Source organism: Trematomus bernacchii, unplaced genomic scaffold, assembly GCF_902827165.1.
Source record: "Trematomus bernacchii unplaced genomic scaffold, fTreBer1.1, whole genome shotgun sequence".
Classification (NCBI taxonomy): domain Eukaryota; kingdom Metazoa; phylum Chordata; class Actinopteri; order Perciformes; family Nototheniidae; genus Trematomus; species Trematomus bernacchii.
This window is the reverse complement of record NW_022988066.1, coordinates 409707-437186: the sequence shown is the minus strand read 5'-3', so window position 1 is coordinate 437186 and position 27480 is coordinate 409707. Positions and strand designations below refer to the sequence as shown.

Here is a 27480-nt window from a genome sequence, read left to right as displayed (position 1 = left end):
TAATAATAAGAAACCAACAATGATAGTAATACTAAAATATAATGAGACTATTATAATTACAAATAATTCATTCAATTCAATTGATAGAAATAATAATAATATTAATAATAATACACATTTATTGGTAAAGGAACAACATTTTTTCTCGTTTTTTGCTTTAATAAAATCTGAAAAAAACAAGATGGAGAATGAACCACACTTGATTTAATTTGACCAACAAATAACATAAAATATAATATATGCAATATAACATGAGATGGCCGTAGATGGGTAAAACCCTTGAATAAGAATAATATGGAAATCAGCACCCATATTTGCTACATGTATATATTTAATGGTCCAAAAAAACCCACAACATCTTTCTCAAACTACTTGCATTCAATTCTTCAATCAACATATTTACTCAGCAAGGTGCTTTTCGGCATTAATGGCAGTGTCATTTTTAATTGAATAAAAGAATGACAAATCGAATGTTTACGTAGAGGGTTTGTTTATTTAAGGGAAAATAGCATTCAGGTATACATCCTATTTTACAAGATTTACAGTTTTTCACATGTGAATGTCACATTTCCCCAAGGCTCACATTAAAGTCTAACAGTACAGAAATCATATAATAACTTAACAGTTCATTTATAGTAACAGGACATAAATAGAAACGACAGTAATTAACAAAATATTTTTGGCAAACACAAATATACATAACAGGATTGTCAGTGTGGTAAAATAAAATTAAAAAACAGGCTCGAGTCCGAACAACAACCTAATTAATAACGGGCAAAATAGGGAAATCTATCCATACGTCATTCACTTATATCAAACATAATGTGTGCAAAGAGACCGAACGGATAAAGATAATGTTGTGAATATCTTGAACTAATACTCAGGTGTTATATGAGCTAAAGCTGTGTGGGAGAAAAATCACAACTCAAAACACCTTTTTTTTTACACCTTACATAGCTGTATAATCAGATGGAATACAATGGAAACAGATAATTGTGTGCTTCGGTTGACGAGATTAAAAGTGACCTTCCTACACAATATTGAATCGTTTGACAGCTACTTCCGTGCAACCGTGAGCGTCTTGTCCTTCTCCAGCCCAGCGTCACGTTTTACATTTAGTCTCTGCTCGTTCTGCAGCGTTTTCGTTGTCTCAGGTGGACAGTTTTGCCCCAGATCTGGATTCAGACCGAGGATTGTCTGGTTGTTGTCCAGGGCATCCAGACTGCTCATGGTTGGAACCACAGAATCGCTGAATATTGTGTTAGAGAAGACAGAGTTGAAAGTGAACGAGGAGCCCAGAAGTGACTCCTGCACGGGGGGTTTGGGTTCATCTGTGGGGACAACAGCGGTTGGGTCTCTGGGAGGTTTGACTGGAGGAATGGGCTCACTGTTTTTTGTCTCTAGTTCGAGTTGACCTGGTTCTTCCTCCTGATGGCTCTCCTCTGAAACCTGTACGGACAGCAGGTCAGCCTTCGCCCTGCAGTCGCTGTTTACACTGGAGCGTCGAGACGACCCCTCTGCTGTGGAAATGACGCTGCTGGCTCGTGGGAGACATGTGGGCGACCCCCTCAGTCTGCCCTCTTTCCCCAGAGGGGTGGAGAAGCAGTTGAGGCAGCCGGACATTGAGGATGACTTGCCCTGAACATACAGCACTGTGATAGGTGAACAAGCCAAGGCTCGGGTAGTTTCAACTTTGCTGGAGCTCGATTTTGAATTCACCCCATTGCATCCTGGGTTCACTTTGACTGTGCCCACTGTATCTGAAGAGCGACGCGTCACTTTCACCCTCGACCCCCTCCGGATGCTCTTTGTACCCCGTGTGAGCCAGAAGTCCTGAGAGAGCCCGTGGCTTTTTTGTTTTGGAGTAGACTGCGTTTCCGAATGGGCGATGGGCATGGTGGAGGCTTTCTCCTTGTGCTGCTGCCTCAGTGTGTGCTGGGGGGTGGAGGTATCGCTGGGGGGCTGGAAGGAGGAGGAGGAGGAGGAGCGGCGTGACGGGGGCTGCTGGATGGGGCTGCTGCCGTTTGACCATGGCTCATTCTCTATGCTCATGCTGAACTCACCGCTGCTCTCACTTTGGGCTCGACTCTGGACGCCATTTAGCCCTGGAAAGAGATTATAATGGTTTTAAGGGGAAACACTACAGGTGAATATGGTACAATATTTAAGTAAAACTTTCCCAGTTGATGACATACATTGAGACAGTTGTTTCTTGTGTTACACGTTTTCTTTAATGTTATGTTTGTATGTGCAGACGAGTCATTATTTTTAAGGTTCCTACAGGTCCTTGAAATCCTTAAAAGTGTAAACATTTGAGGGAAATAACTAATCGAAGAGTTTGAAAGACCTTGAGAGATCTTGAAAATGTATGACAGATTTCATTCCAAGTTCTGGAGTAGAAATGTAACTAAACTAAACAAAATAATAGATTTGCTGTTTTTGTCATAAAAAAAAAAAAAGTCACAGTATTATATGTCAAAGAAAAGTCATAGTAGGCTTACAGTATGCCATTTAATGTCATAAAACATTATTTGAAAAAGTCTAGAGGTTTAGTATATCTTACAATTTTCATAAAAGATTAATAGTATATTGTGATATATTTTTTCACGAAATGTGTTGTTTGAGGGACTTCTTTTCAAAAGTACATTATGTGTTATCAAAGCAAAATAGACATAACTCAACATTTAGCTACAATAAATACACACATTTTCATTTCTATCAGGAAATCATGTCAGCTGAATCAACACAATATCCTTAATGACCAACAGGGGGCAGCAAAGTCCAGTCTTTCTCTGACAGTTGTTGGCCTCTGTGGTCAGCATAGATAGACATTAATACGAAACAAGGTCATGAATGCAATTTGATGGATTTGCTCTAATTCCAGAGCTGGTAATACATCTGAATGTTTGCTGAATCCTCTAAACGACAATCCGCAGGGCTTTACCGTAATTCTGCAGCTCGTCGTTGTCCTCAAATCCAGATGGCACAGCGCTATCATTTGAATCCTTGTCTGTGGGGCATAACATGAGAAATCCCTGAATGAATATGACGACTTTTCAACATGAATTAAAAAAAAAAGAGGGCCGCCTTAGCTCCACTCACCTACACTTTATTCTAGCATCTAACTAATGAAGATGACATTGAAATAAAAAGCTCATGAATGCCTCATCTACCTGTCACCCAGAGCTCAGAAACATCTGGAACAGTGTCGGTGGTGTCAGAGGTTGTGATGGTGACGTGGCTGCATGGTGGAGTGGTGGGAGGATTAAGGTGGAGGATGGACATGGAGATGGATGTGGATGGGGATGAGGACAATGTGTTCTCCCTGTCCTCGTCCACATCGGCCTGGGACCCCTCCAGCCGATCTGCGCTCTCCGCCCAGCGCTCCCCCCGCAGCGGGGCCGAGGCGGGGGACACCAAGCTGCTCAGGGCTGCATTGTTGGAGCAAGGAGTGGAGGAAGTGGGAGGTGGATGAGGGGAGGAGGGTAAACATGGAGTTTAAGAGCTATTGTAGTTCTATGGTGTTGTGAATGGACACAGGGATGGTTCGCTCTCTCAATAACCACACAAATCATGGTTTTACATCACTAATCCCTACAGTACAGCTGCTAGCTCACACGGCACCAGTTTCCTCCTGCAATGCAGCATTTCTTTGACCTCTGATGAAAATAGCCCAGATTGTCTTCAAAAATAGCAACACGCGTGCAAAGGCTTAAATATGTTATATTCAATTATATTCATCTAAGTTAGTGTGCGGAAATGAGGTTGGGATGGAACAATTGCTAACACATGACTCCTGATTTTCCACCTTTTTGCAAACAATGATGATTCCTATTCAACATACTGTATGGTTATATAGGTGTTATGGCATCTAGAAAAAGAATACTAAAGCATAGAAGCACTTGATGGCGTTTAAGGGTCATTGTAGGGTAAATAACAATAATTGCAGAGCTAGGACAGGGGGGTAACATTTCCAGTAAAAAAAAGTAGAATTTCAGTTTAAACTGAAAAAAATGAAGGAAATTAGGAAAAAAGATAAAACGCAAAAATTCACAAAATAAAAAACCTTGAATATTCTCTGAGATTATAGTAAATAATAAGGGGGGAAATATGAGAAAAATCAACAAAATGTACGAAAAAACAGGTTTAATATTCTCTGAGAATATAAAGTTAGAAATGATTGTGAAAATAAATCTAAAATGTACCGATATTAAAGTCTCAAATTTCCCAAAGTTTCATTTCTTTTCTTCTTTAATTCCAAATAAAATCTGAGTTTTTTATTGTAAATGTACAATTTGAGTTTGATCTTTGAATATTACCCCCCTCTGCTGGATCTGTAGTTATTTGTAAACCTACAACGGCCCTTAAACGCTGTCATACTTAGTATTATCCAGTTAGCAGTGAAACAATAGGCTACAGTCAAGATGAGGGTAGACACGGGACCACAGTCTTTCTTACACATGGAACGACGGAAGAGGGACTTGACTTTGTCTCTGTCCTTCAGTCTGTTCCTCATGCGGGGAAACATTTTGGTGGCTATGATGTAACAGCAAAGGGAGGTAGACAAAGGGATTGATGCAAGCAGAGAGAGGGACGTAAGGGAGGAGAGAAGTAGGAAGGGAAGGAAAGGACAAAAGGGAAGGAAGGCGGGAATGAAGAAATACATTAGGAAACAAGAAACACATTTGGAAGAAATATTGAGGAAAGTAAACACACATCATGCATCAGGACTAAATGACTGCTTGGACACATGCTCATTTACATTCAAACACAATGCAGTATCTGCATTATTTAAGTATTTATTACAGTTTTACTTTAAAATCCATTCATTTGAGTTGCTGCGTGTCCTTGAATATAGCTGAGGCGGAGGGAGACTTTGGGGAGATGTCTGGACGTAACATGAACACACTACTAAAGGATCTTTGTGCCCTGCCTGACCTCACTTCCTGGTCTATGGCTGAAGCAGTGAGGGGGGGGGGGGGGACACGACGTTGGTACTTTGATGACACCGCTTCCACCAAGTCAATGGGAGATGTGAGATCCATAAGGTCGTACTCACTGCTGTGACGTTGGGGTGAGATGACGTCACCTGCCGAGGTGCAGGCCGAGCCTCCGGAGCCGTCTGAGCTGATGAAGGAGCCGTTGTCATGGGAGACGAGGTGCGGCTCCACACCCCCCAAGTGTGTGGGGGTGGGCGGGCAGTCGGGTCCATGCTCACGGCTGTTGGATTTAATCAACTTCTTCAGTTTCAGGGTGATCCAGTTTCCACGTCTGCGAAAGGGTAGATTTAAACATAAAGAAGAAATCAATATATCAACAATCAGATGTGAGTTTGGCTAGCAAAGGGATAGTTTGGATAGTTAGAAGTAGGGTTCTTCATAACATATGAAATATTCTTTTAAAATGCATTGTTTAAAGTAAACAATGGATACTTAAAGCTGCTCTTATCAATGTACTTGTTGTACAACTCTGCAAATCCTTTATGGAGCATTTTATTATCTTGCAGCTTCTTGTTTTGGTTTTAAAGCCCACAACTTTAGTTTTTTGGTTCACCCTGGCTGCTTTCGTGGTGGCATTAGAGGCTCCGGTTATTTTCAGTAAAGAAAACAAAGTTAATTTAAAGTGGACCTATCATGCTATATTTGAATAATATAGTATAGGACCATACCTATATAAGGCATATTTATACTTTTTTTTTTTCAAAATACCAAACAGATCATGCATTTTAGCCATGCCTCATTTCGCTCAATTTGAAAAAAAATTTGCTCTGTGTTTGCAAGGGCAGATTCAGTGAGAACAGCACCATCTACTGGCCTGGCATATGTACTACAGCGTCTCCAGCGCTTTCGAACGGCAATGGCCGTGGCTGTCTCCTCCTGATTGGTGGAGTTGGCCCAATAGCCGTAGCGCCACTTTACTGACGTCAGTAAAGTGTTCAAATCTGGATCAGTTTTTATCAGATCCATTGCAGCCCCTTTTTTAGAGATTTGGGTATGGAAGGAAAATAGAGAGGGTTGTGTTTTCTGACACTTGGTGAGTTCCCTGGAACACCGGGGACACATATTCATGTATAAAAGACGTACAAAAGTGCATTTTGCATGATAGGTCCCCTTTAATGGAGCAATTAGCAGTTTAAGATTGATTTTCTTCAGGAAGTTGGTTCGGACCAAAAACAGAACAATGCAGGTTTGAAAGACAATGAACAAATAGACATGTTCTGCCATACAGAGATGCAGAAGACTATGGAGCTCCCTGATCTATCATCTATTGTCTCATCAAAAAAAAAAATGTGTATTAGTACTACGAACATGTGTTGAGCTGAAAAGAAACTCTTAGTATTAAGTGAAGTACTACATAGTGATCAAAAGGTATAAAGTTATGTGATTACTGATTACTGAAATCTGACATGTCACAACCATTTCTCCATAGTCATGAAAAAAAGAAATCACAGTCTCTTACCTGCGAGGAGGCGACGGCTCATAAAACTTGTACTGGTCCATTATCTTTTCCTCTAGCTTCTCCTTCTGCCTCCTCAAATCATGAAGCTTGTCACTGAACAGAGACAGAAGAGAAAGACATTAATAAGATCATCAATTATAATTGTCAGCCTGATGCTAATTGTATTTTAAGTGTCTTCAAGTACCGAACACCAAGGCGTAATGCGTTAGCTGATTAGCTAATTAGTGATACATGGTGTAAATCAACACATAAGACCCTATTTGCTGCCACGTTATCTCATCATGTTGTTGGCCTTATTTGCTTACATATACTGTCGCTCTTCAACGTGAAACAGATCCTTGCTCTCCATGGTCTGCTCCAGCAGGGTCCGGTTCTGCAGCATCAGGGTCTCGATCTGGCAGAGCAGGTGGCGATTCTCTTCCTCCATGTTGCCCTTCAACTGACCCAGCAGCTACAAATCACATAGAAAAGCATGTGTGTAAGCAGGTATGTAAAACACACACTATCCATCCATGTTACCCATAAGTGTTTAGAAGTATAGAGGTCGGCCATGAGAGTTTTTCAATATGTGACCAGTGCCAGTAGGTGTGTCTGTATGTGAAAACTATATACACAGTAGACATGTAAATATGTTTGTCTTTTATCTTTGACTTTGATGTATAATTTCTATCTTTTGTGGAACTGCAGGACATTGAACAGAACACATTTCTATCAAGTCATGTCGTATTGTAAATGATTAACCCTTTTGTGCCCAAACACTATCCTTAGTAGGGAAAAACCCACAACATCTGTTCCGATTGGTCTAAACTCTAAAGTCCAATTTGAGGGAAAAACGTATTTTTATCAATATTGTTTTGAACACTCTATATGTGTGCATATATTCATAGATACAAAATACCTAATCATACTCTTTGTGGTTTCTAAATAACACCAATCTTCCTATCATACTATATTCAGTGTTTTTGCACATTACTTTTTTCTTCTTCTGGCCTTTCATAAGAAGTAAAGACAGCAGTCCGATTTGCCCAAAAACTGAAATATAGTATAATAACACATATATTAAAGTATAATAAACACTTGGGTTGAAACTAATTGGTTGAACACAAACATATTGCACTATTAGAGTCAGCTCATTTAGCCTATGACTCTTAAGAGTGATCTTTTCCAGAGGGAGCTGAGGTACAGTCAGTACCTCACACTGGTTGGTGAGTTTCGTGGAGGAGATGTCCAGCTGCTGGAACTCCTTCTTGAGTTTGGAGAAGTCGGCCTCCAGCCAGGTGTGCTCCAGCTTGGCCTCGTTCAGCTGGCTCTTCAGCTGCTTGTGGTCCACCGTCAGCGACTCGTTGTCGTTGAGAAGCTGACGGTATGTCTGGTTCAGCCTTAAAGAAAATACAAATAAATTCATGTTTGTCCTTTTGTACAGCGGTGGAAGGGGTATTCAGAACTTTTACTTAAGTACAAGTTGCAATACTACATAGTTAAAATACTATTTAACGATTAAAAGTTCTGAATTCAAAATCAAGTCTAAGTACAAAGTATTTGCATGAAAAAATACTGAACGTTACAATATTAAAAAGCACTCATTATGTAGAACGGACCTTTTCAGAATCATGCATATGTTTTATAACTCAATTAAAATAATAATAATCACTAAAAAATGATGTTTAAATCAATGTGCATTGTCGCTTAACCTTCAGTCACACATCATAACATATTATTTTGTAAACATTTCTTATAATAATCAATAGTAAAGTAATTTATTCAATGTCTTAGTGAAATATACATTAATATTTGCCTCCGAAATGTAGTGGAGTAAAAGTATAAAGAAAGATTACATAGACATACTGATATAAAGTACCTCTAAATTCTATGTAAGTGCACAACTTGAGCAAGTATTCTTAGTCTAGTCTTGCCACTATGCCCTGGTAAAGTGTGTGGGTGTTCATCAGTGTGTTCCCCCCCTCACCAGTCCTTCTCGTCCCGCAGCCTGCTGCACTCTGCAGCCGTGCTCCTGTGCTGTTCTTTCTCCAGGGACATCCTCATCTGTTCTTCCTTCAGAGCTTTCTCCAGGTCTTCTAGCTTGGTGCGCTGCTGCAGCAGGCTGTTGTACCTGAACACACCACCAACACACACACACACATGTTACAAACTTATACAAACTTATTATTATTATATATATTATATATATATATATATATATATATATATATATAGATATATATATATATATATATATATATATATGCTATATATATATATATATATATATATATATATATATATATGCATATATATATATATATATATATATATATAGATATATATAATATATATATATATATATATATATATATAATATATATATATGCATATATATATATAAATATATATATATATATATATATATAAGCATATATAAGCATATATATATATATATATATATTATATATATATATATATATAAAAAATATATATATATATATATATATATATATATAAGCATATATATATATATATATATAAGCATATATATATATATATATATATATATATATATAAGCATATATATATATATATATATATATATATATATATATATATATATATATATATATATATATATATATACACAGACAGACAGACAGACAGACAGACAGACAGACAGACAGACAGACAGACAGACAGACAGACAGATAGATAGATAGATACTTTATTGATCCCAATTTGGGAAATTCTTTCGTCGCAGAAGTGTGTTCAGACTTTATAATACATTACTTACTTAAACAAGTGGAAAAGAGAATTAACAATTAAAAATAAAATGAAAAATATTGTATCAAATATAAACAATATAAACCAAACAATATAAAATATTCTGGATAATTAAAATACAAAAGTCAAAAATACTACAGGATCCAAAATATTACAGGTCTTTTATAAGAAAGTAGAAACTCAAACTATGGAGCAGTGAGTTCTCTGCCAGCCAGAGGTGAGGTGTTGAAAAGTGTTATTACAGAGGGCAGGAATGTTTTCCTGTACCTGTCTGTGTGACAGCGGAGCTGGAGCAGTCTGTTGGATTTAAAATAAAAGTTTTAAATAAATGATCATTAAATGATCATACCTGTCCTCTGTGGTGCGATGCTCCAGCTCCAGAGTGCGATGGGCGTTTTTCAAACAGCCGTGCTTTCCCATCAGGGCCTCGCACTCCATGGCTTGGCGCTCGTGCAGAGCCGCCAGCCGCTCGTGATCTCGCAGCAGCTGCTCGTGAACGCCGCGCAGATCTTCACGTTCCCGCACGGCGCCGTCTCGCTCGCTTTCTGTCCCCAACTGCTGCTGCTGGAGCTGAGCATTCTGGGCCATGAGGGAGGCGCTCTGCGAGTTCAGAGTGGACTTCTCCACCTGGAGAAGGAAGGGATTAGAGGTTAATGTATCTTTTTACTTTATACAGGTCAAAATATATGTTTGATTGCTTTTGATCGTCCATTATCATCATTTAAATAGTAAAACAACAGAGAGAAAGAGAAGTGAATTGGTCACACATACATGCACACGGCACACACAGTGAAATTTGACCTCTGCATTTAACCCATCACACAGCACTAGGAGCAGTGGGCAGCTATTGCACAGCTCCCGGGGAGCAATGGGGAGTCCGGTGCCTTGCTCAAGGGTACCATGGCATGGCCCAGGAGGTGAACTGGGACCTCTCCCAGTAGTAGTCCACACTCCATATTTAGGTCTGTTCAGGGACTTGAACCGGCGACCCTACGGCTCACAGTCCAAGCCCCTACTGACTGAGCCACTGATACTTTTGCAGTGGTTTCTTCACTTTTTCCGCGGCTAATTATATTTGTGTGTACAGGGCTCAAGTGCACCACAGAGAGAAGAGTGTGTGTGGTAGGCACCTGCAGGTTAGCGTTGTGTGTCTGCAGGGCCGTGTTGTTCTCCTGCAGCGAGGCGGCCTGCCTCTGCAGGGCGAGGATCTGAGCCTGCTGACTGTCACACTGACTCTCCAGCTGCCTCAGCTGCGCCTGCACAGCCTGACGCTCGGCCTCTAGTGTTGCATTCTGCAGGGGAGAAGATAGGTTACTGTCAAATGTGATGTGAAAACATGGAGGTAGTGTTAAGTTTAGGCCCTCAGCTGAGCACACTTAGCCTCATGCAGGAAGCGATATACAAAGAGAGTTCCCTTTTATTTTTGTTTGTGTCCACTTTTCCCCCTATCTTCTTAGTATCCATTAGTTTCTAGGATATCACCGTGTGTTATTATTTTGTCTTTTAGGTAAGAGAACATTTTCAGTATTCAAGGGCACTTTACGAAGATGGAAAACATTTTTATTTTTCCTATTTCTATTGTTTTTATTTTATTTTACATTCCACAAAGCCAAACAAGTTTAACATTTGAAAACAAAAGGGATGCATTTCATATAATTACATTTAGATCAATATTGCATGTAAGAGTGATTAAGCTAACAAAATAAAATGTGTACATTTATCCCTGATGAGAGTAAAAAAACTGTTGATGATATTGCATTAGTTCAGCTTCTGAATGGCTTACTGTCATGTTCTTAGATGTTTCCTGTAACGCCGGTACTGACTCTCTGGAAAATCACATGTTTATTTTGTTTAATTGTCTTAAACAATAGCTTAATTTCACAACTGTAATTGCTGGGCATGTGCCTGAGTATCTGTACCTGCCCTTAGTTGTTAGTGGATATCACCTATGCTAATGATTAACAATTAGCACGAGTTAGTCCAGTTTATGTTCAAGTGGGATTCATCATTAAACACTCCTGGGTTCGAGCAGATTTGAACTCTCCTAACAGAAAATGAAGAGCAATAAATACACACCAAAAGCGTGTCTACAAACCATTTGTATGTAATGGTCACGATATAGGTATTTTACTTTGATAAAGGCCAACAACTTACATTCCTTTCCACTTCAATGAGACGGTCTTTGAGCTTCAGCAGTTCTTTAGTAGCCTCCTGGCTCTCACGCAGCCATTCGCTCATTGCCTTTCCAGTCTCAGAGGTAGGGGAGGAAGTTGAGGCTGTCCACTCCTCCTCCTGCCTCTGCTGAAACGCCTCATAGCTCTGCTTCACCTGCGGGGGTCAAAGGTCACATCAAATCAGCGCAATGTCTTTTTTATACTCTTCTTTTTTTAATGTGACACTTATAGGCCTCAAAAGGTGACATTCTATGGCAGGACGTACAGTCTTGAGCTCTTGCCGCAGCTGCTGGTTCAGGTTGGAGGATTCCTGCAGACGAGCCTCCAAAGCTGCCATCTTGTCTTCTTTAATCTGAAGAGATCTTTTCAGAGACGCCTCCAATTCTGACTCCAGCATCTTGAACCTGCTGCACAAAGGATAGAAGGATTTATTTTTAACCAAATGTCGCATAATAACACTCATAATATTAATTTCAAAGGGTACAGGATGGGACCTCCCACCTGCTGTTTGGAGTCTCTCGCTGAGCCTGCTGTGCGCTCTCCTGGTTCAGGACTTGCATTTCCAAATCATGGGCCAGCCTCTCCAGGTCATTGTTCCTCTGCTGGGTGTTCAGCTTCTCACTCACCAGCTCCTAGAGAGGGACAGTATATGTGGGTTACATATTTTAAGGGACATTTGTTGATAATAACATCTTTTATGAAACTCACTTAAGTCTATTATGTTTTCTTTGGAGTTCTGTTGGTTCATGCAAATGTAGGACTTTTTTTATTCGCAGAGATAGAAAATTGTTTTTCGATAATTTGTGAGCTTTTTTCTGTAAATGTACGACTTTTATCTTTAATTATATCCAATTAAAAAGAGTATTAAAGTTTTATCTTTCTTGAATTTACAACTTAAATGTGGAAAATTCAATACGTTTTTGGGAATATTATCCCCTTCCACATTTCAGTAAGTTCACCTAAAAAACCCTATTACATCTCTTAGTAATTCCCAGGCCTAGTAAAAATGTAAAGGAGCCGTTTAAAAAAAATTGCACACAAAAAAAGAGTGACTTTAAGATAAGAGAATATTCCTCCTTCTCCTGTTGAAAAACAGTGCTTTATCGGTGAAATGTCATGGGAGGTCCGGTTAGATTATCTATTCAGTCAGCGTAAACTGGACAGCACAGACTTCCCCCCCCCTCACCTCTCTGAGGGTGGCCAGGGTCCTCTGGTCGATAGCAGCTTGCTTGGTCAGTTCTCTGTTGTCTCTCTCCAGGCCTTTCACCCTCTCAGCAGTCTCCCTTAACCCCTCCACCTCTTTTACAACAAAACGCATCTCCCTTTCCAGGCTGGCCATACAGACGTTGCTGCTGTCTAAGTTGGCTTCCAGGATTTCAGCCTTAGACAGAGGAAGGTAGAACAGTGGCAGGTTATTTAAGGGCTAAGTACGTTTTTCAAACAATGTCCTTAGAAAAACAAGCCTACCTACCTGTTGGCGGAGACGTCGGTTATCCTTCTCCAGCTGCCTCTTCTCCCTCTCCAGGACTGTGGTCTCTTGCTCCAGGCTTTGCTTCTCTGCTTCCAGTTGCTCGAGGCGTCGTGCAGAGATCCGAAGTTCCTCTAAAGTGGCTTGCAGACTGTGGTTCTCCGCCTCCAGCTCCTGAACCTCTGCCTCCAGGCGCTGAACTTTACGGTCTAAAGAGATGTAGGAGGGCGGAAGAATTACACTTTATAGTTTATAGTATCTGAGGCTTCCTTCACCCAACTCTTCTATTTTCTCTCACATGCCTCCACGGTGAACATAGAATCAAACATATTTACAAAAGTCTTGATGAAGTAGTACAATTCAAGTCCCATTTAGCCATTCATATACTTCAATAACACATGCCTTTTCACTTAAACCTTAAAATATTATAGATGTTGTTATCCTCTCGAACGTTTTCGCAAGTGTGAGAATGTTTAAGCTGACGTGGTCTATAAAGGGGCCCTATTACGCACATTTTCAGCTTCATATTATGTAGTGTCTCTACTGTGACATGTCTCCATGCTTTAATGTTCAATAAGCTCTTATTTTGCTCATACTGCCTGTGCTGCAGCACATCTTTTCACCCTCTGTCTGAAACCAGAGCCCAGTCTACTCTGATTGGTTATTTGGCCGGATGTCCCGCCCCTTAGCAAGTTACGTACAATGTTTTGAAATGCTAGCCAATAATAGCACGAGTTACATAGCGATGTCATTATGTCACGGAAGTACAACAAAGGAGTTCAGGCAGGGGGGGGAGTGTGTGGGAGAGAACGTTGGGATTTTAACCTTGCAGACCATTTACATGCAAAAAGGGGTAACCCTTTTTTTCATTTTGCTCTTGTTAACGCAGATCTCATTTACTTCAATTAGATTTTTCTTAGCTTTTAGATTCATAGTTCACTTTGGTGGCTCTCAAGAAAAAAGTTTTCTTCAGGAATTTATAAGGGTAGGTTTTCCTTTAATGTGGCTTTGCTCCACACAACCTACCGGTGTTATCGAGGGAAGTCTGTAGATGCAGGTTCACCGTGTCCAGGGCCCTGCACTTGGCCTCCAGCCGCTGTGTGTGCTTGCTGGCGTAGGAGGAGCGTGTTGGCAGACCTGTGAGGATGCTGTCGTGGCAGGGACTGCTGCTCTTTGAGCCAGGGGAGTGGTCACGTGATCCAACAAAACAATGGCGCCTGTTGTGATGGTTTTCTAAGTCCTCCATCAGTTCTTTGAAATGATCTCCATCGTCTCCATCCTCTAGCTGTCCTTTCTCCTGAACATGGAGGTCTGGATTATCTGTGAGGACGATCTGACTCTGGACCTCCTCCAGATCTTCAGTGACGAGTTGCTGATGGCAGTTTGAACCTCCATTCAGCGTCTGCTGTGTCACTGTGCTGAATGGGATTACATGAGTGCGGTTTTGGATATTTGAGCAGGTGGTCTGCAGCTCCCTGGGTTCATCTGTTGATGAGGTGCAGTTGTTGGTGCTACAAACCAGCTGGCGGCCATGTTTGTTAATGGAGGCAGCTCTGAGTTCCTCGATGATCCTTAAGAGACTTTGGTTCTCCTTCTCCAGCTTCAGCATGCGACTGCACGTCCTCTCACTCACCTCCTCGCTCAGAGTCTGCTGGCCTTTACACAAACACATGGTGGCAATTAACTGAAGGACAAGAGGACTCGCTGTAGACATTACAAAGTGTAGACAGAGTTAGACACACTCGTGGATAACTTTATTATGTCTGCACACAGTTTAAATGTTTGTTGAGTCTTGTTTTGCTCAATTAGCCAGTACCAGAATGTTTAAAGTGTTTAAAGGGACACCAACAATCTTAAATACTTATTTTTCCATCTACATGTAGAGCTACATATACTGTACATTTATAATATTGTTTGGTGGGAGTTTCCGAGAGCTGGAGATAACGTCGACAGAGATGTCTGCCTTCTCTCCAATATAATGGAAGTAGATTCTGTTGCCCAATGCACCAACAATCATGGAGGAACTCTTTTCTTTCTTGACCTGCCAACACTAATAACACAAAGATTGAAGTGTGCCTCTACTCGTGTACAAGAGGCTGTTGACATTGCAAGAGTTAAACATTAATGGCCGATATCTCCAACACTTGGAAACTCAAACTAAGACCGTGTCTGGTCAAACATCTCCTGAACGTGCCTATACTCTAGGTCATGTTTCAGCAGACATTCAAACTGGAATGCTGAAACATAAAATAAACTGTTTTAATCCAGAGAAAAAAACATCTCTAAAGCAGAAAGAAAGTGCTAACAGTATTATAGTAACTATTTCCCTACTTACCCCACCATTCATGATCCCATGACTTTATCTTACTGTATAGCCGTCTCTTACCCTGGGAGTTCTCAGTGGTCTGTGAGAGCTGCTCTAACTCCCAGCCCAGGTGCTGCGACTCCTCCATGCTCCTCCTTTGAGCCAAACACAGCGCCAGGTTCTCCTCCTGCAGCTCCTCGATGCGCCTTCGATCTGCCTCCCGCTCCTGGAGTGGAGACACAAAGTATCAGCAGAGGACAACAGATTCTTCACAGCTGCAGAAAAGGAACTGAGGGATCTAACGTTGAGTTTTCCTTTATTGAGCAGTCTGACCTGTTCCATGTCGTGGACCGTGGCCTTCAGCAGCAGACCGTGCTTCTCCAGCTGGTGGATTTTATCGGAGCGTGCCCTCCAGCCTTCCAACTGATCCTCCAACACCTCTTTGGTCTCCTGTAGCACCCTGTTGTCCTCCTTTAGCTCCTGAAATGCAAACAAAACAACAGATTCATCAATACGTGATTGTTGCATTCAGTAATTCCTAATTTCAGGTCTTAAAAGTCACTGGTAAATCATGTCTGAGACTGCATCTACCTCTACTTTGGCCTTGTAGAACTCTATCTTGTGAAGTTGCTCCCTGTAGCGTCCCACTTCACTCTCCAGCTTGTCTGCCTTCATGGCTCTCTCTCTCAGGGCGTCCAGCTCGTCTCGGTAGGTGCGGGCTGCGCGGGCGTCTACAAGCAGCTGGGAGTTCTGGTCAAAGTTGAGACAGAGGTTTATAGCAGAAACTGGAGTTTTGCATCATTCTTGAAAATGTATCTCAGCGGTTTCATGTCAGTGTCAGTTTGTTAGATGATATGTATTTCAAAGTCCCATATTGTATAAAATTAGATTTAGATTTTTAAGCATGTGCAGGTGTTATATAAATACTGTGAAAGTATTAATACCCTCAATCCATGAATAAATGCGCCATGAGGTGTCAACTATACTATATACTGTATAATTAGAATGTGCCATACAGTGCAGATACAGTGATTCCCCGTGTGCAATGACAGCGCAGATTTTAAAGAGTGACAGGGGCTAAACTGACATTTCAGACGGAGGGCAAATACAGATACAGTTAGTTCAGACAGGTGACATTATATGTCTCCCATACTAACATGTACAGGCACAAGGCTTAAACAGGGAATACATTTTGCGATTTCCTGATCAGACAAATCCATAGGAGCTTTGTTTGTATCTGTGTGGCTAAGAGTGGTGTGCATTAATCTGTATAATCTGCAGAGCGGTCAGGAGGTTACTGTGTGTCATCATCAGAAGGAGCTCTAATTTCCTTCTTTTCTAGTCTTTTCAGTCTTCAAACCTCCAGCTGGATCCTCTTCAGCTCTGTCTCCATGTTCTCCAGCTCGTGTCTGCAGTCCAGCATCTGCTCACTCTTCTCCTCTCTGGTGGGGTCAGATGAGCGGTGAGGAAAGACAAACAATGGCTGGTTAGTGAGTGTGGTCTACCTACTACTTTTTCAGTGCATATATTCAAATGGCTCATTTGATCAAACACAAAAGGACAAATTCAAATGCTTGGTAATTCTACACCTTAAGGGGATATGGTTGCAAACGTTGTTACAAACTTGCATTGCACAATACTAGATTTGATTTCAACTGGGACTGCACAATTAATCTGAATTTTATTGAAATCGCAATATAGAATAGTGTAATATCCAAAGTAAATATTTGGTAAAGGCCAAATATGTGAAAAAATGATTCTGAATTTAGTATCTAGCTTCTGCAGAGAAGTCCCAGACAACAAACGGTTTACAACAAACTATATGAAAAAGTCTTGTTTGTTACAGATCCCCTTAGAAAAATCACAAAATGATTATTTTAATATATTTTTCATTTATAATGTGAATGACATTTTATAAATGATAATTTCCTCTATTATCCCCAATCATATCGCCACTGTCGCAATAATTGCAATTAGGTTTTTTTCAAATCATGCAGCATTAACTTAAATCTCCTCGAACTATATTTCATTTTATTTTCCACAAGTTGAAAAACAGATACATGTTGGAAGAGCTAAAGCAGGCTCTGATGAACACACAGTATGCACATGAAAGAGCTGTTAAAGGCCAGGGCTATACATGATGCTTTAAGTGACATTGTGTTTGCTCAGCAAGTGAATCTGAGCGGCTAAACAAGAGAGCACAATACAGCCTGGAAGATGGGACCGAGAGCAATGATGGAACTGAGGTCTTGACCGGATCAGGGTTAGTGTGTGTGTGTGTGTGTGTGTGTATGTGTATGTGTATGTGTATGTGTATGTGTATGTGTGTGTGTGTGTGTGTGTGTGTGTGTGTGTGTGTGTGTGTGTGTGTGTGTGTGTGTGTAGTATCGGCTGAATTGCAGATCCAATGTGGGTCAGTGGTGGTGAGCAGCCATGGAACCTGCCAAGCTGGCTGTAATGTGGGCCAAACTCCCAGGGGCATCGCTTATCCTGTAGTATCTCTCTGGCTCTCATTCACTCTCTATTGGCAGTTCCCCAGAGGACAGGCTAACACTCTATACCATCATCCATCCTGTGGTAAAACTCAGACTGTACCCAGAAACAATCACTTACTGTAGGATTTGAAAACTTCTACCAGCAAATATTTATGATTTCATCCAATACGCCTTGTATTTAGATCTCAGAATAACAGTTTTCCTATTAATTGGCTTTTTTATTCTCCTGGTATTGTTAACTATATGTTAAACTGTTAGTTTATAAGGGCAATTTTAGCAAAAATGAAGACTTTATTTTCAGAGATTTTCATTTATTTTTTGGAAAATATATATTACTGTGTATAATCTCAAAGATTATTACAATTTGTATCTGTAAATTCCCCACTTTGATCTCACTTTTCTTTTTTGGTATGGTCTTTTTATTCTTTTAATTTTTTTTATTTTGTATCTCTTGGAAGATACCCCTGCTCAGTAATTTTAGTCCTATAATACACTTTTTTGTTATTTCTTGTTTAACCTTATTGTTTATTTTTTGTAAATAATAAAAATAGTTTTTTTACTCACAGTTCTTGTCTAAGTCGTCTGATCTTGGCCTTGGAGTCGGCGAGCTCCACCGCCAGGTGTTGCTGAGTCCCCGCATGCTGCTGCATGCTGGGAGAGTAGCTCCCTGAATGTGGGCTGGAGGGGCTATTGAGCAAGCTAAAAACTCCTTCCTTTTCCTGCATCAGCTCTGCTATAGTCTGCGAAAAGGACAGGTTACAGATTATCTTTAACATAATGACTCAATACCACATTTTTTACGTACAAAAGCTCACCATCAAGCACACTTTGCAACACCTTTATACCCAAATACAACATCTAAGCAATCTTGAATGACTATGAAATCTACCTCTAGATGGTTGTCCCTCTGGTCCAGCACATGTCGCAGGTGAGCGGCCATGTTTCTTGCTACGACCTCCAGCTCATCCGGATGCACCTCGCTGGACTCCAGCCACTGCAGATCCATCACATTCTCCTGACTGAGGGTCAACTGGTCAACATGGAAAGGGACAGTCAGGGTAGCAGGGAAAAAAGCTAATATAATATAAAAACAATACAAAATGATCCTCAATATGCAGCTCCACAATAACTTAGACATTTAATTCCCTCCTTTCCGAAAGAATCCTTACCACTTCTACCTAACATTTATTTTCCTCCAATAACATCACTGCTGGACAGGAAAACCAACCGTGTCCATAATATTTATTTGCAGGGTTGGGAATTACTTTAAAAATACTAAGTAATTTACTCTATACAAATGACATATATTTGGTTAATGTAATGTTACATTGTGGACTTTGATCACTGTCCTTTGTTCCAAATCGAGACAAAAACCCAAAATGCTGTCGCTGCAACTGCGTAAAAATGTAATCAGATAATTGTTGAATAAAAATGTAAACTGGGCTGTGTATAGTATTCGTTTTTTGTAATCCCATTAAATAATCCCAGTCACACGTAATCTGTTATTACCCAAGCCTGTTTATTTGACAAGCACAACAATACACAAATAGATTTCCTCTATGACACAGCTGGGGCTTTTCAAAGCTCATGTCATACACAGTCAGATACCTCCTGAATATGTGCAGCTATGGCAGCTCTCGTCTCAAAGTCAAGCGTCTGGATCCTCTGGATGTACTCCTCTTTTTTCTCACACTGAAAATCAAAACGTGAACAGATTTAGATCTCCACAGCTCATGCCGGCTATTTGAGAATTGATCTCACAGTCAGAATTTACCTGGACAGCACATCCCAAGAGCAGCAGCAGAAGCTTCTTCGTTTCCTCCAGACTTTGTTCTGTTGGGGATAAAAAGGTCATTATCTGATAAAGAACGTATCAGGTTAAAGTACTGAGGGCTGCTGGAATGGATTTACGTTGAATAGAGCGCTGGTGAATTTGGGTCACTACTCCCCAAAGCCCTGCCATCACTATGCAGTGTGGGTATCAGACTGATGGAGTGCCATTGAGTTAAAACTCTATTAGAAAATGGATCAGAGATCTATAGCAGTCAGTCTGTGAGGAAATACTGTCAACGTTTTCACTGCGGAAGTGATGTGACCTCATTTTCATTGTTCACTAATTGAAAATAGTATTATCGTTGCCGTTTTCTTATTGCAATTAACAATAACATTACTGCTACTAGTTCATTTGGTTTCAAGTATTAAAAAACAATGCTCTTCCTGTTTTCAATTAATGTGCAAATTACACAAAATGTTGTTTATGATTTGCAATAGGTGCAAAGTAAAAAGAGACTGTATTGTCCACGGAACTAGATTAAATTGAACATCTTTTAAATATAAATCCTTTACATAAATATGCTAGTTCCGCTCTAATATGTAAATTATCCTTTCAATTGATTTGTGCTTTGTCTGCAAACATTTTTTCATTACTCCAATACATTTTGTGGCGTAAGCAAGCTGAGGTCTTTGTCATTTTGACTATATTGTTTTTCTAAATATAAGGGAACATATTTGTACTATGAGGACACATCGCTTGTTTGATAAACTCAGATGTTTTTATGCAACTTGTTCAGCCGTGACACTAAATCTATAATACACAAGTCTTCAGTGCATATTGAGTATCAGCAAACAGAATAATCAGGCTTCCAACCACATACTGACTTAGCAGCTCCACTAAAGAGAAGCGAGGAGGAATAAAAGAGCATACCACAGTAAGGAGTCCTGCCAAACAGCAACACGTTTGGCAAAGGAATCATGATTAACTGTCTCAGATTCTCCTGCAAAAAAAGAGGCAGAGAGGGAGATGGGAAGAGAAAACAGGAAGATGAGGCACATTTTAGACCGAACAAAGGACACAACACTGAAGATTGCAGTAGAGCCCAAGATCTTGAATGGACAGGAGCGTATGTATGTACAGCACATAGCAGCTGCCTGAACACATGTATAGAAACACAGCCAAGAAATGGAGGAGCGCTTTGAATGGGACGATGACGGAGCCAGTTTCTCTAAGTACTGCCTAGAATCAGCCTTTAAATGGCTTGTGTTTTTGTGTACAGTACGTGTGCTGTGACTGTGTGCACTGTAACAGTGATTGCTAATAACTTCTGACGAGGAAAAGTGACCATGTAAAGTTCAGGAAATGACATCCATACCCATGAAAGCCACTGCAGACTGGAATCATTTAGTCTTTGATGGAATACCGTCCCACTGCCAACATTTCCCAGTGACTGCTACTTTGACCCTTTGAGGAAAGTTCATCTGACTGGCCATGCATCTCCCATCAACCTCTCCTTTCATATAGTCAGTATGGAGTATGGAGCTGTGAGAAAGTCTCAAGTCTCAGTCTCTTTAGGTAAGAGAAAACTCTGAACGAGAAACTTGTTTTGTAAAAAGGGTTTAGCACAGGCTAAGAAAGAACCCATAAACATTGGACCAGACCCGGGTCACAAGGCCGTCAGACAATATCTTTTTCACTTTCATTAACATTGCATGGTAAGGCATTTGGAAAGTGCATATCAGTTGAATCTTCATTAAAGGTGTGTCATGCTTTTCCGGTTATTACCCATCCCCTTGTGTGTTATGTAGCTTTTTATGCATGTAAACGGTCTGCAGAGTCACAAACCCTCAAAGTACACCCTGTAGCGAGTACAACTCCAACACAGAAAAGACCTGTCTATGCTGCCCCAGAACGCCTCGTTCGAGATTTCTCTTTTTCCATTTCTCTTTTTCCATTTTTTTCAAATGGACCAATCCGTGGAGCTCCTCACACACACACACTCACTCACTCAGCCTTATCTTTTCTCAGGCTGTGAGTGTGTGGCGAACTGTGTGGCGAACAGCCTGGCTGTGAGTGTGTGTGTGTGCTCAGGCTGAGCTCCGCGGTGTCTCGCTGTCTCGCAGACCCCACGCAGCAACCAGGAAACGACACCAGTAATCCAGCTCACACTGTCCGCTCCTCGAGCCTCAAAGGGCGGAGCAGCGAGCCCCGCAACGTCCCGCCAACACGGCACCCAGACCCCACGCAGCATTCTCATCTGTTTGTCATTACTGGTGTCATTTTCTGGTTGCTATCAAACGCCATTGTAACACATAAACACTGTTGTTCCGCTGTAACGGTGGTGGACTCATCAGAACAGAGTGGGCGAGCTGACCAATCAGAGCACAGTGGGCTCATAGGGAGGGGGGGGCAGGAGCTCCAACAAGCCGTTTAGGACAGAGAGTGAATACACATACTATACAGAGATGCTGTATGAGAAACCAATGGAACATTGAACAATATAAATCTATTCTAGTAGACCTCAACAATGGAATTATGATCAGTAGAAATGGCCATGACATGGGACCTTTAAACCGTTGTTTGTCATTTATGTAACTTAAAAAAATTCGCATTTTAGAACCAATTGAATGGGTTTTGAAGTGTATCTTGTGGCTCTTTGGTAAGCTAGCAACATTATTTTAGGATGGCTAGACCTAACAATTGTTTCAGCACTTTTCACCAAACTGAAATATCTCAACATCATACCCATTAACCAACAGCATGTTAACATTGTCCTTGTAAACTTGTTAGCATGCTGCCATTAGCATGTAGCTCAAAGTACAATTGTACTAAGAAATTGAGCAGCTAGCTTAGATGTACAGACTTTTAAGTCTAATTTGTTTTAATGTGACTGCCCTAAAAACACAGAAATAACCTAAATTGAACCAGTATGGTGAGTTAAAAAAAGCAAGAGCTGCCCTATTTCTACCTTGACTGCAGTGCACTTGAATAAGATCTGTTTTAATGAGCAAAGGCATGAATAAAAAGCTGCAGTCTTTCTCAAGCATAAAGGCATTCTAATGTTTTCTTCCTGTTAGGTCCATGGTTTTAGAGCTGTATTAACTGAGACCAATGTTACCAAGAATCAAGGATTCGATATGATGATCAGAGATCCTTTTAATTTGCTGTAACAAAAGAATATAACCCCATCAATCCTTTGCGGAGCTAATCTGTAGAACTTGATTGTCTCGTCCTGAGTGAAATTACTTTTCTTCTTATTTTAGCAGATCTTAGCAGAAGACAGCTTAGCTCGAGTTGTACTTAATTTCTCCGACACAGACATCAAATCCAAGACTCAACATCAGGGATGTCTGCCCATGAATCTTATGACTTTATATGTCACTCTAAAGCTCTGTCCAGCATGTGCAGATTACACTGATGTGTACATGGCTGGTATTTAGGGCAGGCATCTTAAGAAGAACTAGTTGATCTGCTTGGACACAAATACTACTGACCAACTATCTGGACTGTGCATGTTTCAGCCAGATTTCGCGTGATGGATAATTCAAAATTGAGGCAGAATGTAAGTGTTCAGATATCATAATCCCATGTAGAGAGAGATGGAAAGTTTAGCAGCTTGGAGAATTTATATAACATATTTCACATGGCTGAGACAAAAGGGGAGGGAAAACTCACCACATAGTACGTCTTGATTTGCTGGACGAGGGAGTTCAGGTTCTGGACCCTCTGACTTGGATCCCTGCTCACTTTGTTTGCACCCTGAACAGCCGAGGGATTTCTGAAGACAACACAAAGGCATTTTACTTCACATGTCTGCTGTTCACAAACAAATGTCAGTCAGTGGAGTGGAAAGAGAGAAGCTGCAAGCTGGTAGAAGCCCCAGAACAACGATCGCCATGAAAACATGTATGAGGTCTCTATTCATTCCTATCTTTAGCCCGTGTGACGTCATCCTTTCAGCCAACAAACCACACTGTTCTAGAGCCAAACGGGGTGGCATTAGACTTTCCAAAGGAAACACTTTAGACTGGATTTTTGGGCTGTTGGCCCAGGCCTAATGAATTCTTGTGGCACTGTCATAGAGGGCAGCAGAGAACAGGAAAGGAAATATGTTAAAACCGAAGTAATAGATTACTTATATATAAATGTATTCAAGGCCTTGGGTACAGATAGGCCTGTCACAATAGCAACTTTTGTTGGACGATATATCTTCATGGAAATAATAGCGATTAATGATATTGTCGGCCTTTTTAAGACCAATTTATGACAAGGATATAATGATAATTCAATAGCACAATATTGTACACCTTTTTTAAGGCAATTAACCTTTAAGAATATTCAAACATTAGAAATACAATAATCTTTAAATATAAAGTGAATAACACATAAATAAAATCCCCTCAACCAGAAACACTAAATAAAATGACTCTTCCGCTCAGAAATGTGCCATCAAGTCTTACAATGGTAAACCCTGCTGTTTATTCTGGTGGATTGGTGACCCTCTTATGTAAACAAATAAAAACCCAACAAGCAATATTGAGCTCCGCCGAAATGACCGAGGTCACGTCCATATATATTAACATAAATCAATAAAGTAATTATTGTGATGTGCCGTATACAGTTTGAAAGACGTCATGTATGAAAGAGAGACAGAGAGCTGCCAGTATGTCACATTTTTGTGTCTGTTTGTCTCCATCACTGTGCTGTTTGTCCCGTTTATGTCCCTCCCCCCTCCCTCCCTCCCTCATTCCCTCCCATCTGTGTCCCAGTGCTACTAAACACCCGCAACAAGGCCATAATCCCAGAGGGTCTCCCAATCCATGAGATTATCCCGCCTCCATCCCCTCCCCTCCACAACCCTTCCCTCTGCATTGTTCTGCATTTAAGGCTGGTTATTGTGACCCTGGGGGATTGTGGGATGAATGGATACTGTAGATCTGAGGGGGGGCTAGACAGCATTATCCACAAGTGCATGGGTCATCAGTTTTAGTTTTTTTACCAGTTCTCTTCTATTGTATCTCTTCTATTTTAGTTCTACAATAAAATAGTTTTTTCATCCTAACATGAACATTAAAGTGTTGCCCCCTGTCAGCTCACAACACTTTTTATCCAACTGTAAACAGAGCTGGAGCAATAAATCCACCAATTAGTCGATCTCCAATTATTTTAATAATTGATGATTCGTTAAAGTTATTTTTCATGCAAAAATGGCCGAAAATGCTGTTTTATCCCCTCACATCCGACTTCATATTGTTGTGTAGTATTAAAGTGAATATTTTAGGGTTTTGGACTGACAAAAAAGGACATTAGATAGGATTTGGAGTCTCTGGGAAAGACATTTAAACTATTTTTCTGAGTTTTTATTCCCCAAACAATAAATCCATAAATCTAGAAAGTAAACGTCAATAGTGAAAAAGTGGATTGCTAGCTAAATATATGTCAACATTTTCCAACATGATTGCTGATATAACATCAAGTCTCTACTGTAGTGGAGTTTACATGATGGCCCACTGTCAGATGAAGAAATAAAATGCAATGCTTCAAAATGTTCACATTCACTTGACAAAAGAAGAAAGCTTCTTAAACTTGTTTACATGTAAAACAGGCCTCTTTAATAATATGTTTGATGTAACATATCAGCCTCTCATATCATAGGAAATGTTCATCTTTGGCCAATGCCAATATTGTATTTTAAATCTTTTATCTCGGATATTGTGACATGCGGATATCATTGTGTATCCCAATTGTAAACTGCCAGAGGACCATCAGTTAGTGTTTTTTTATGGGTGAGGGTAAGTCCCTCAGAACATAAGGCACCCAAATCATAATCTCTTAAGTAGTGTCTTGACAGTATCTATGATGTCCCTCATGTCTTGGGAGTCATGTCTTTGCAGTCTTGTCCTTCAGTGTCTGTAACTTTAATGCTAATTGTAACATTTTTGGAGAAACCCAAACCTGTAAAGTAATAAGGGAAGTTGCATTTAAAGACTACTGCAGACTACAAAGATCCCCTTCATTGCTGCAAAGTGACAAAGCCAGTTCTGTTAGTGCTTGGGTAAAACTGATAGCAGACGCTTAATACTGTACCATTATCTGATATGGGAGAAGATACCCAATTATTTAACACAATACTGAATTATTATGGTTTCTAGTGTAAGAATGATGTACTTAATCACCATCAGCACATGCTTTATCAAGTATATGACAGCCAAAAGCTTCAAAACACAGGCTTGTATTTTGAACAAACCTGGAACACCTCTTACAACTGAGATTCAAAATGTGACAAATACATTTTAAGCTGCAAGAACAAAGCTGTGACTTACATTTGTGTCATTATGTCATTCAGAAAGACTCCATCCAGTAACTCACAGAAGTCCAAGTGCATGCCCCCATCATGTGGTACAAATGTCCTCACCTAAAAAAAAAAAAAGAGGAAATATTAAACAACATGACAGGATTAAATCACAGGCAGGAAATCATATTATTTTGCATTTCTTACCCAAGTGACAAGAGGGCTCAGCATGAATTGGTCCAGGCAGGGCAGAAACACTCCACTCTCCATCGTTACCAAGGTTGTGTGGGTGAATATCCCAGTTGTGTCAATCAGAAAAAAAGGACTGGTAACAACTACATTTTCTGCAGAAGTGAGGCATCCTTGCAAGAGTGCACCCTCCAAATCGTCCCATCCATTTTACTCAAACTAGTTGAGAATGTCCTCTCGGCACTGCGGTTTAGTTGCGGTTTTCACGCACAGACTCCAATCGGTACGGTGCTATCAGCCACATCCGGGATATAGTGCCGTTTAAACGTCTCTAAATCGGTGTTCAAGCCCAGTCCTGTTCGCATTTTGTCCCGCAACAGCATGCACCCTGACATCCTCCCGGCTCCTCTGCTGCTGCAAAGGCATCTGCCGTCAATCCCCCGCCACCACCGCCCCCCCCCCCCACCAAACCCCGCCTCCTCCACCCAGTTTCCCTGCTCGTCAAGAGTTAACCCTGATAGATTTTTCAAACTAAATATTTTACCACCAGAAGTGACATTTTCGCAAAGTGTGCTACAATAAACTCTCATTTCAAAAAACCTCGCTCCTTTTCGGATACATAGCCTAGTTGTGATGCCTCTGCAGCAGACTGTGCTAAATAGAGCTATGAAATATCTTCGCCCTTTAATCTGTCACCATGACAACAGCACCCCCACCCCTGCCCATCAGCCTCTTTTTCACACGGCAACAAAAGCAACACTGCTGCTAACACTGAACCCACTATAATGTTAGCCACTTAGCTAAAGATCAGCTTCTCTTGTTTTTATTCAACTAACATTAAAATAACCAAAACTCGATAAGTAAAAATGACATTTTTCAAATTATTTATTTTTAACAGAACAGAAAGTGAAGCAGAAAGGCAAAACACAAGCACCAAGTAGGCTACTATTTAAATAAAAACAAATAAAAGCAATAAAAAGACAACAAAAATACAAGCAACTGTTAAAAAAACACAAAAACAAAGTGCCCCTCCCCTTTATTCAGTTATAAATCAACTTTCAGCCTGTGATCGTGCTATGGCGCCTCCCTGTGTTACAAACTAGACATAACTCTGTTAATCTGTCATACATGTAAATGGAGATAAAACCAAATCAAATACAACTTTATTAATCCTGTGGGCAAACAACCTTGCCAGAGATTGCCTAAATGTATAATACAAATAATTATAAAAACAGAGTTATTATAATTATAAAGTGTATAAAAAGTAATACTACCTCCTATGACAGCCTAATAGAATATCAATACAAGTACGATTGCATTTAGTCAAATGGGTAAACTAATGTAAAATACTGTTAAAAATGTCTATCCTACCTAAGAATGTCCTACCCGTATACCTAAAATATATCTTACTTACATCATTATAATTTTGTGTTTTTTTAACTTCCTGGACATTTTGGAGGACATGTATTTGTTGTTTAGATGTATTGCATTCTAAATGCAGCGAGAGCAAAAGTCTGATCATTGAGAAAGAAGAAACAAGAACTGCAAACAAAAA

General features: G+C 40.3%; 1 protein-coding gene across 1 annotated transcript; it reads right to left on the bottom strand.

Moving 5' to 3' along the window:
• Positions 1-490: 490 nt before the first annotated feature.
• On the bottom strand, positions 491-25993 carry ccdc88aa (coiled-coil domain containing 88Aa). The gene is made up of 28 exons (XM_034120780.1): positions 25768-25993; positions 23120-23222; positions 20375-20444; positions 19445-19503; positions 19279-19362; positions 18560-18700; positions 18235-18410; positions 16536-16617; positions 15767-15925; positions 15509-15655; positions 15257-15401; positions 13897-14526; positions 12874-13079; positions 12589-12783; positions 11904-12034; positions 11668-11809; positions 11383-11556; positions 10359-10520; positions 9578-9855; positions 8426-8569; positions 7652-7838; positions 6765-6910; positions 6460-6552; positions 5060-5271; positions 4459-4536; positions 3174-3431; positions 2945-3010; positions 491-2105 (listed from the first exon to the last, which is right to left on the bottom strand). The coding sequence occupies exons 1-28, from the start codon at positions 25827-25829 to the stop codon at positions 1057-1059; spliced, it is 5379 nt and encodes a 1792-aa protein (XP_033976671.1). The 5' UTR covers positions 25830-25993; the 3' UTR covers positions 491-1056.
• Positions 25994-27480: the final 1487 nt, after the last annotated feature.

Excerpts from the sequence above, each read along its gene's own strand:
- ccdc88aa (XM_034120780.1), bottom strand. The coding sequence starts at position 25,829 with ATGCACTTGGACTTCTGTGAGTTACTGGATGGAGTCTTTCTGAATGAC. Across the intron at positions 3,432-4,458 it reads CCTCTTCCGTCGTTCCATGT|CCCTGAGCAGCTTGGTGTCC; the intron begins GTAAGAAAGACT and ends CCAACAATGCAG. Across the intron at positions 3,011-3,173 it reads TTCTGAGCTCTGGGTGACAG|ACAAGGATTCAAATGATAGC; the intron begins GTAGATGAGGCA and ends TATGCCCCACAG.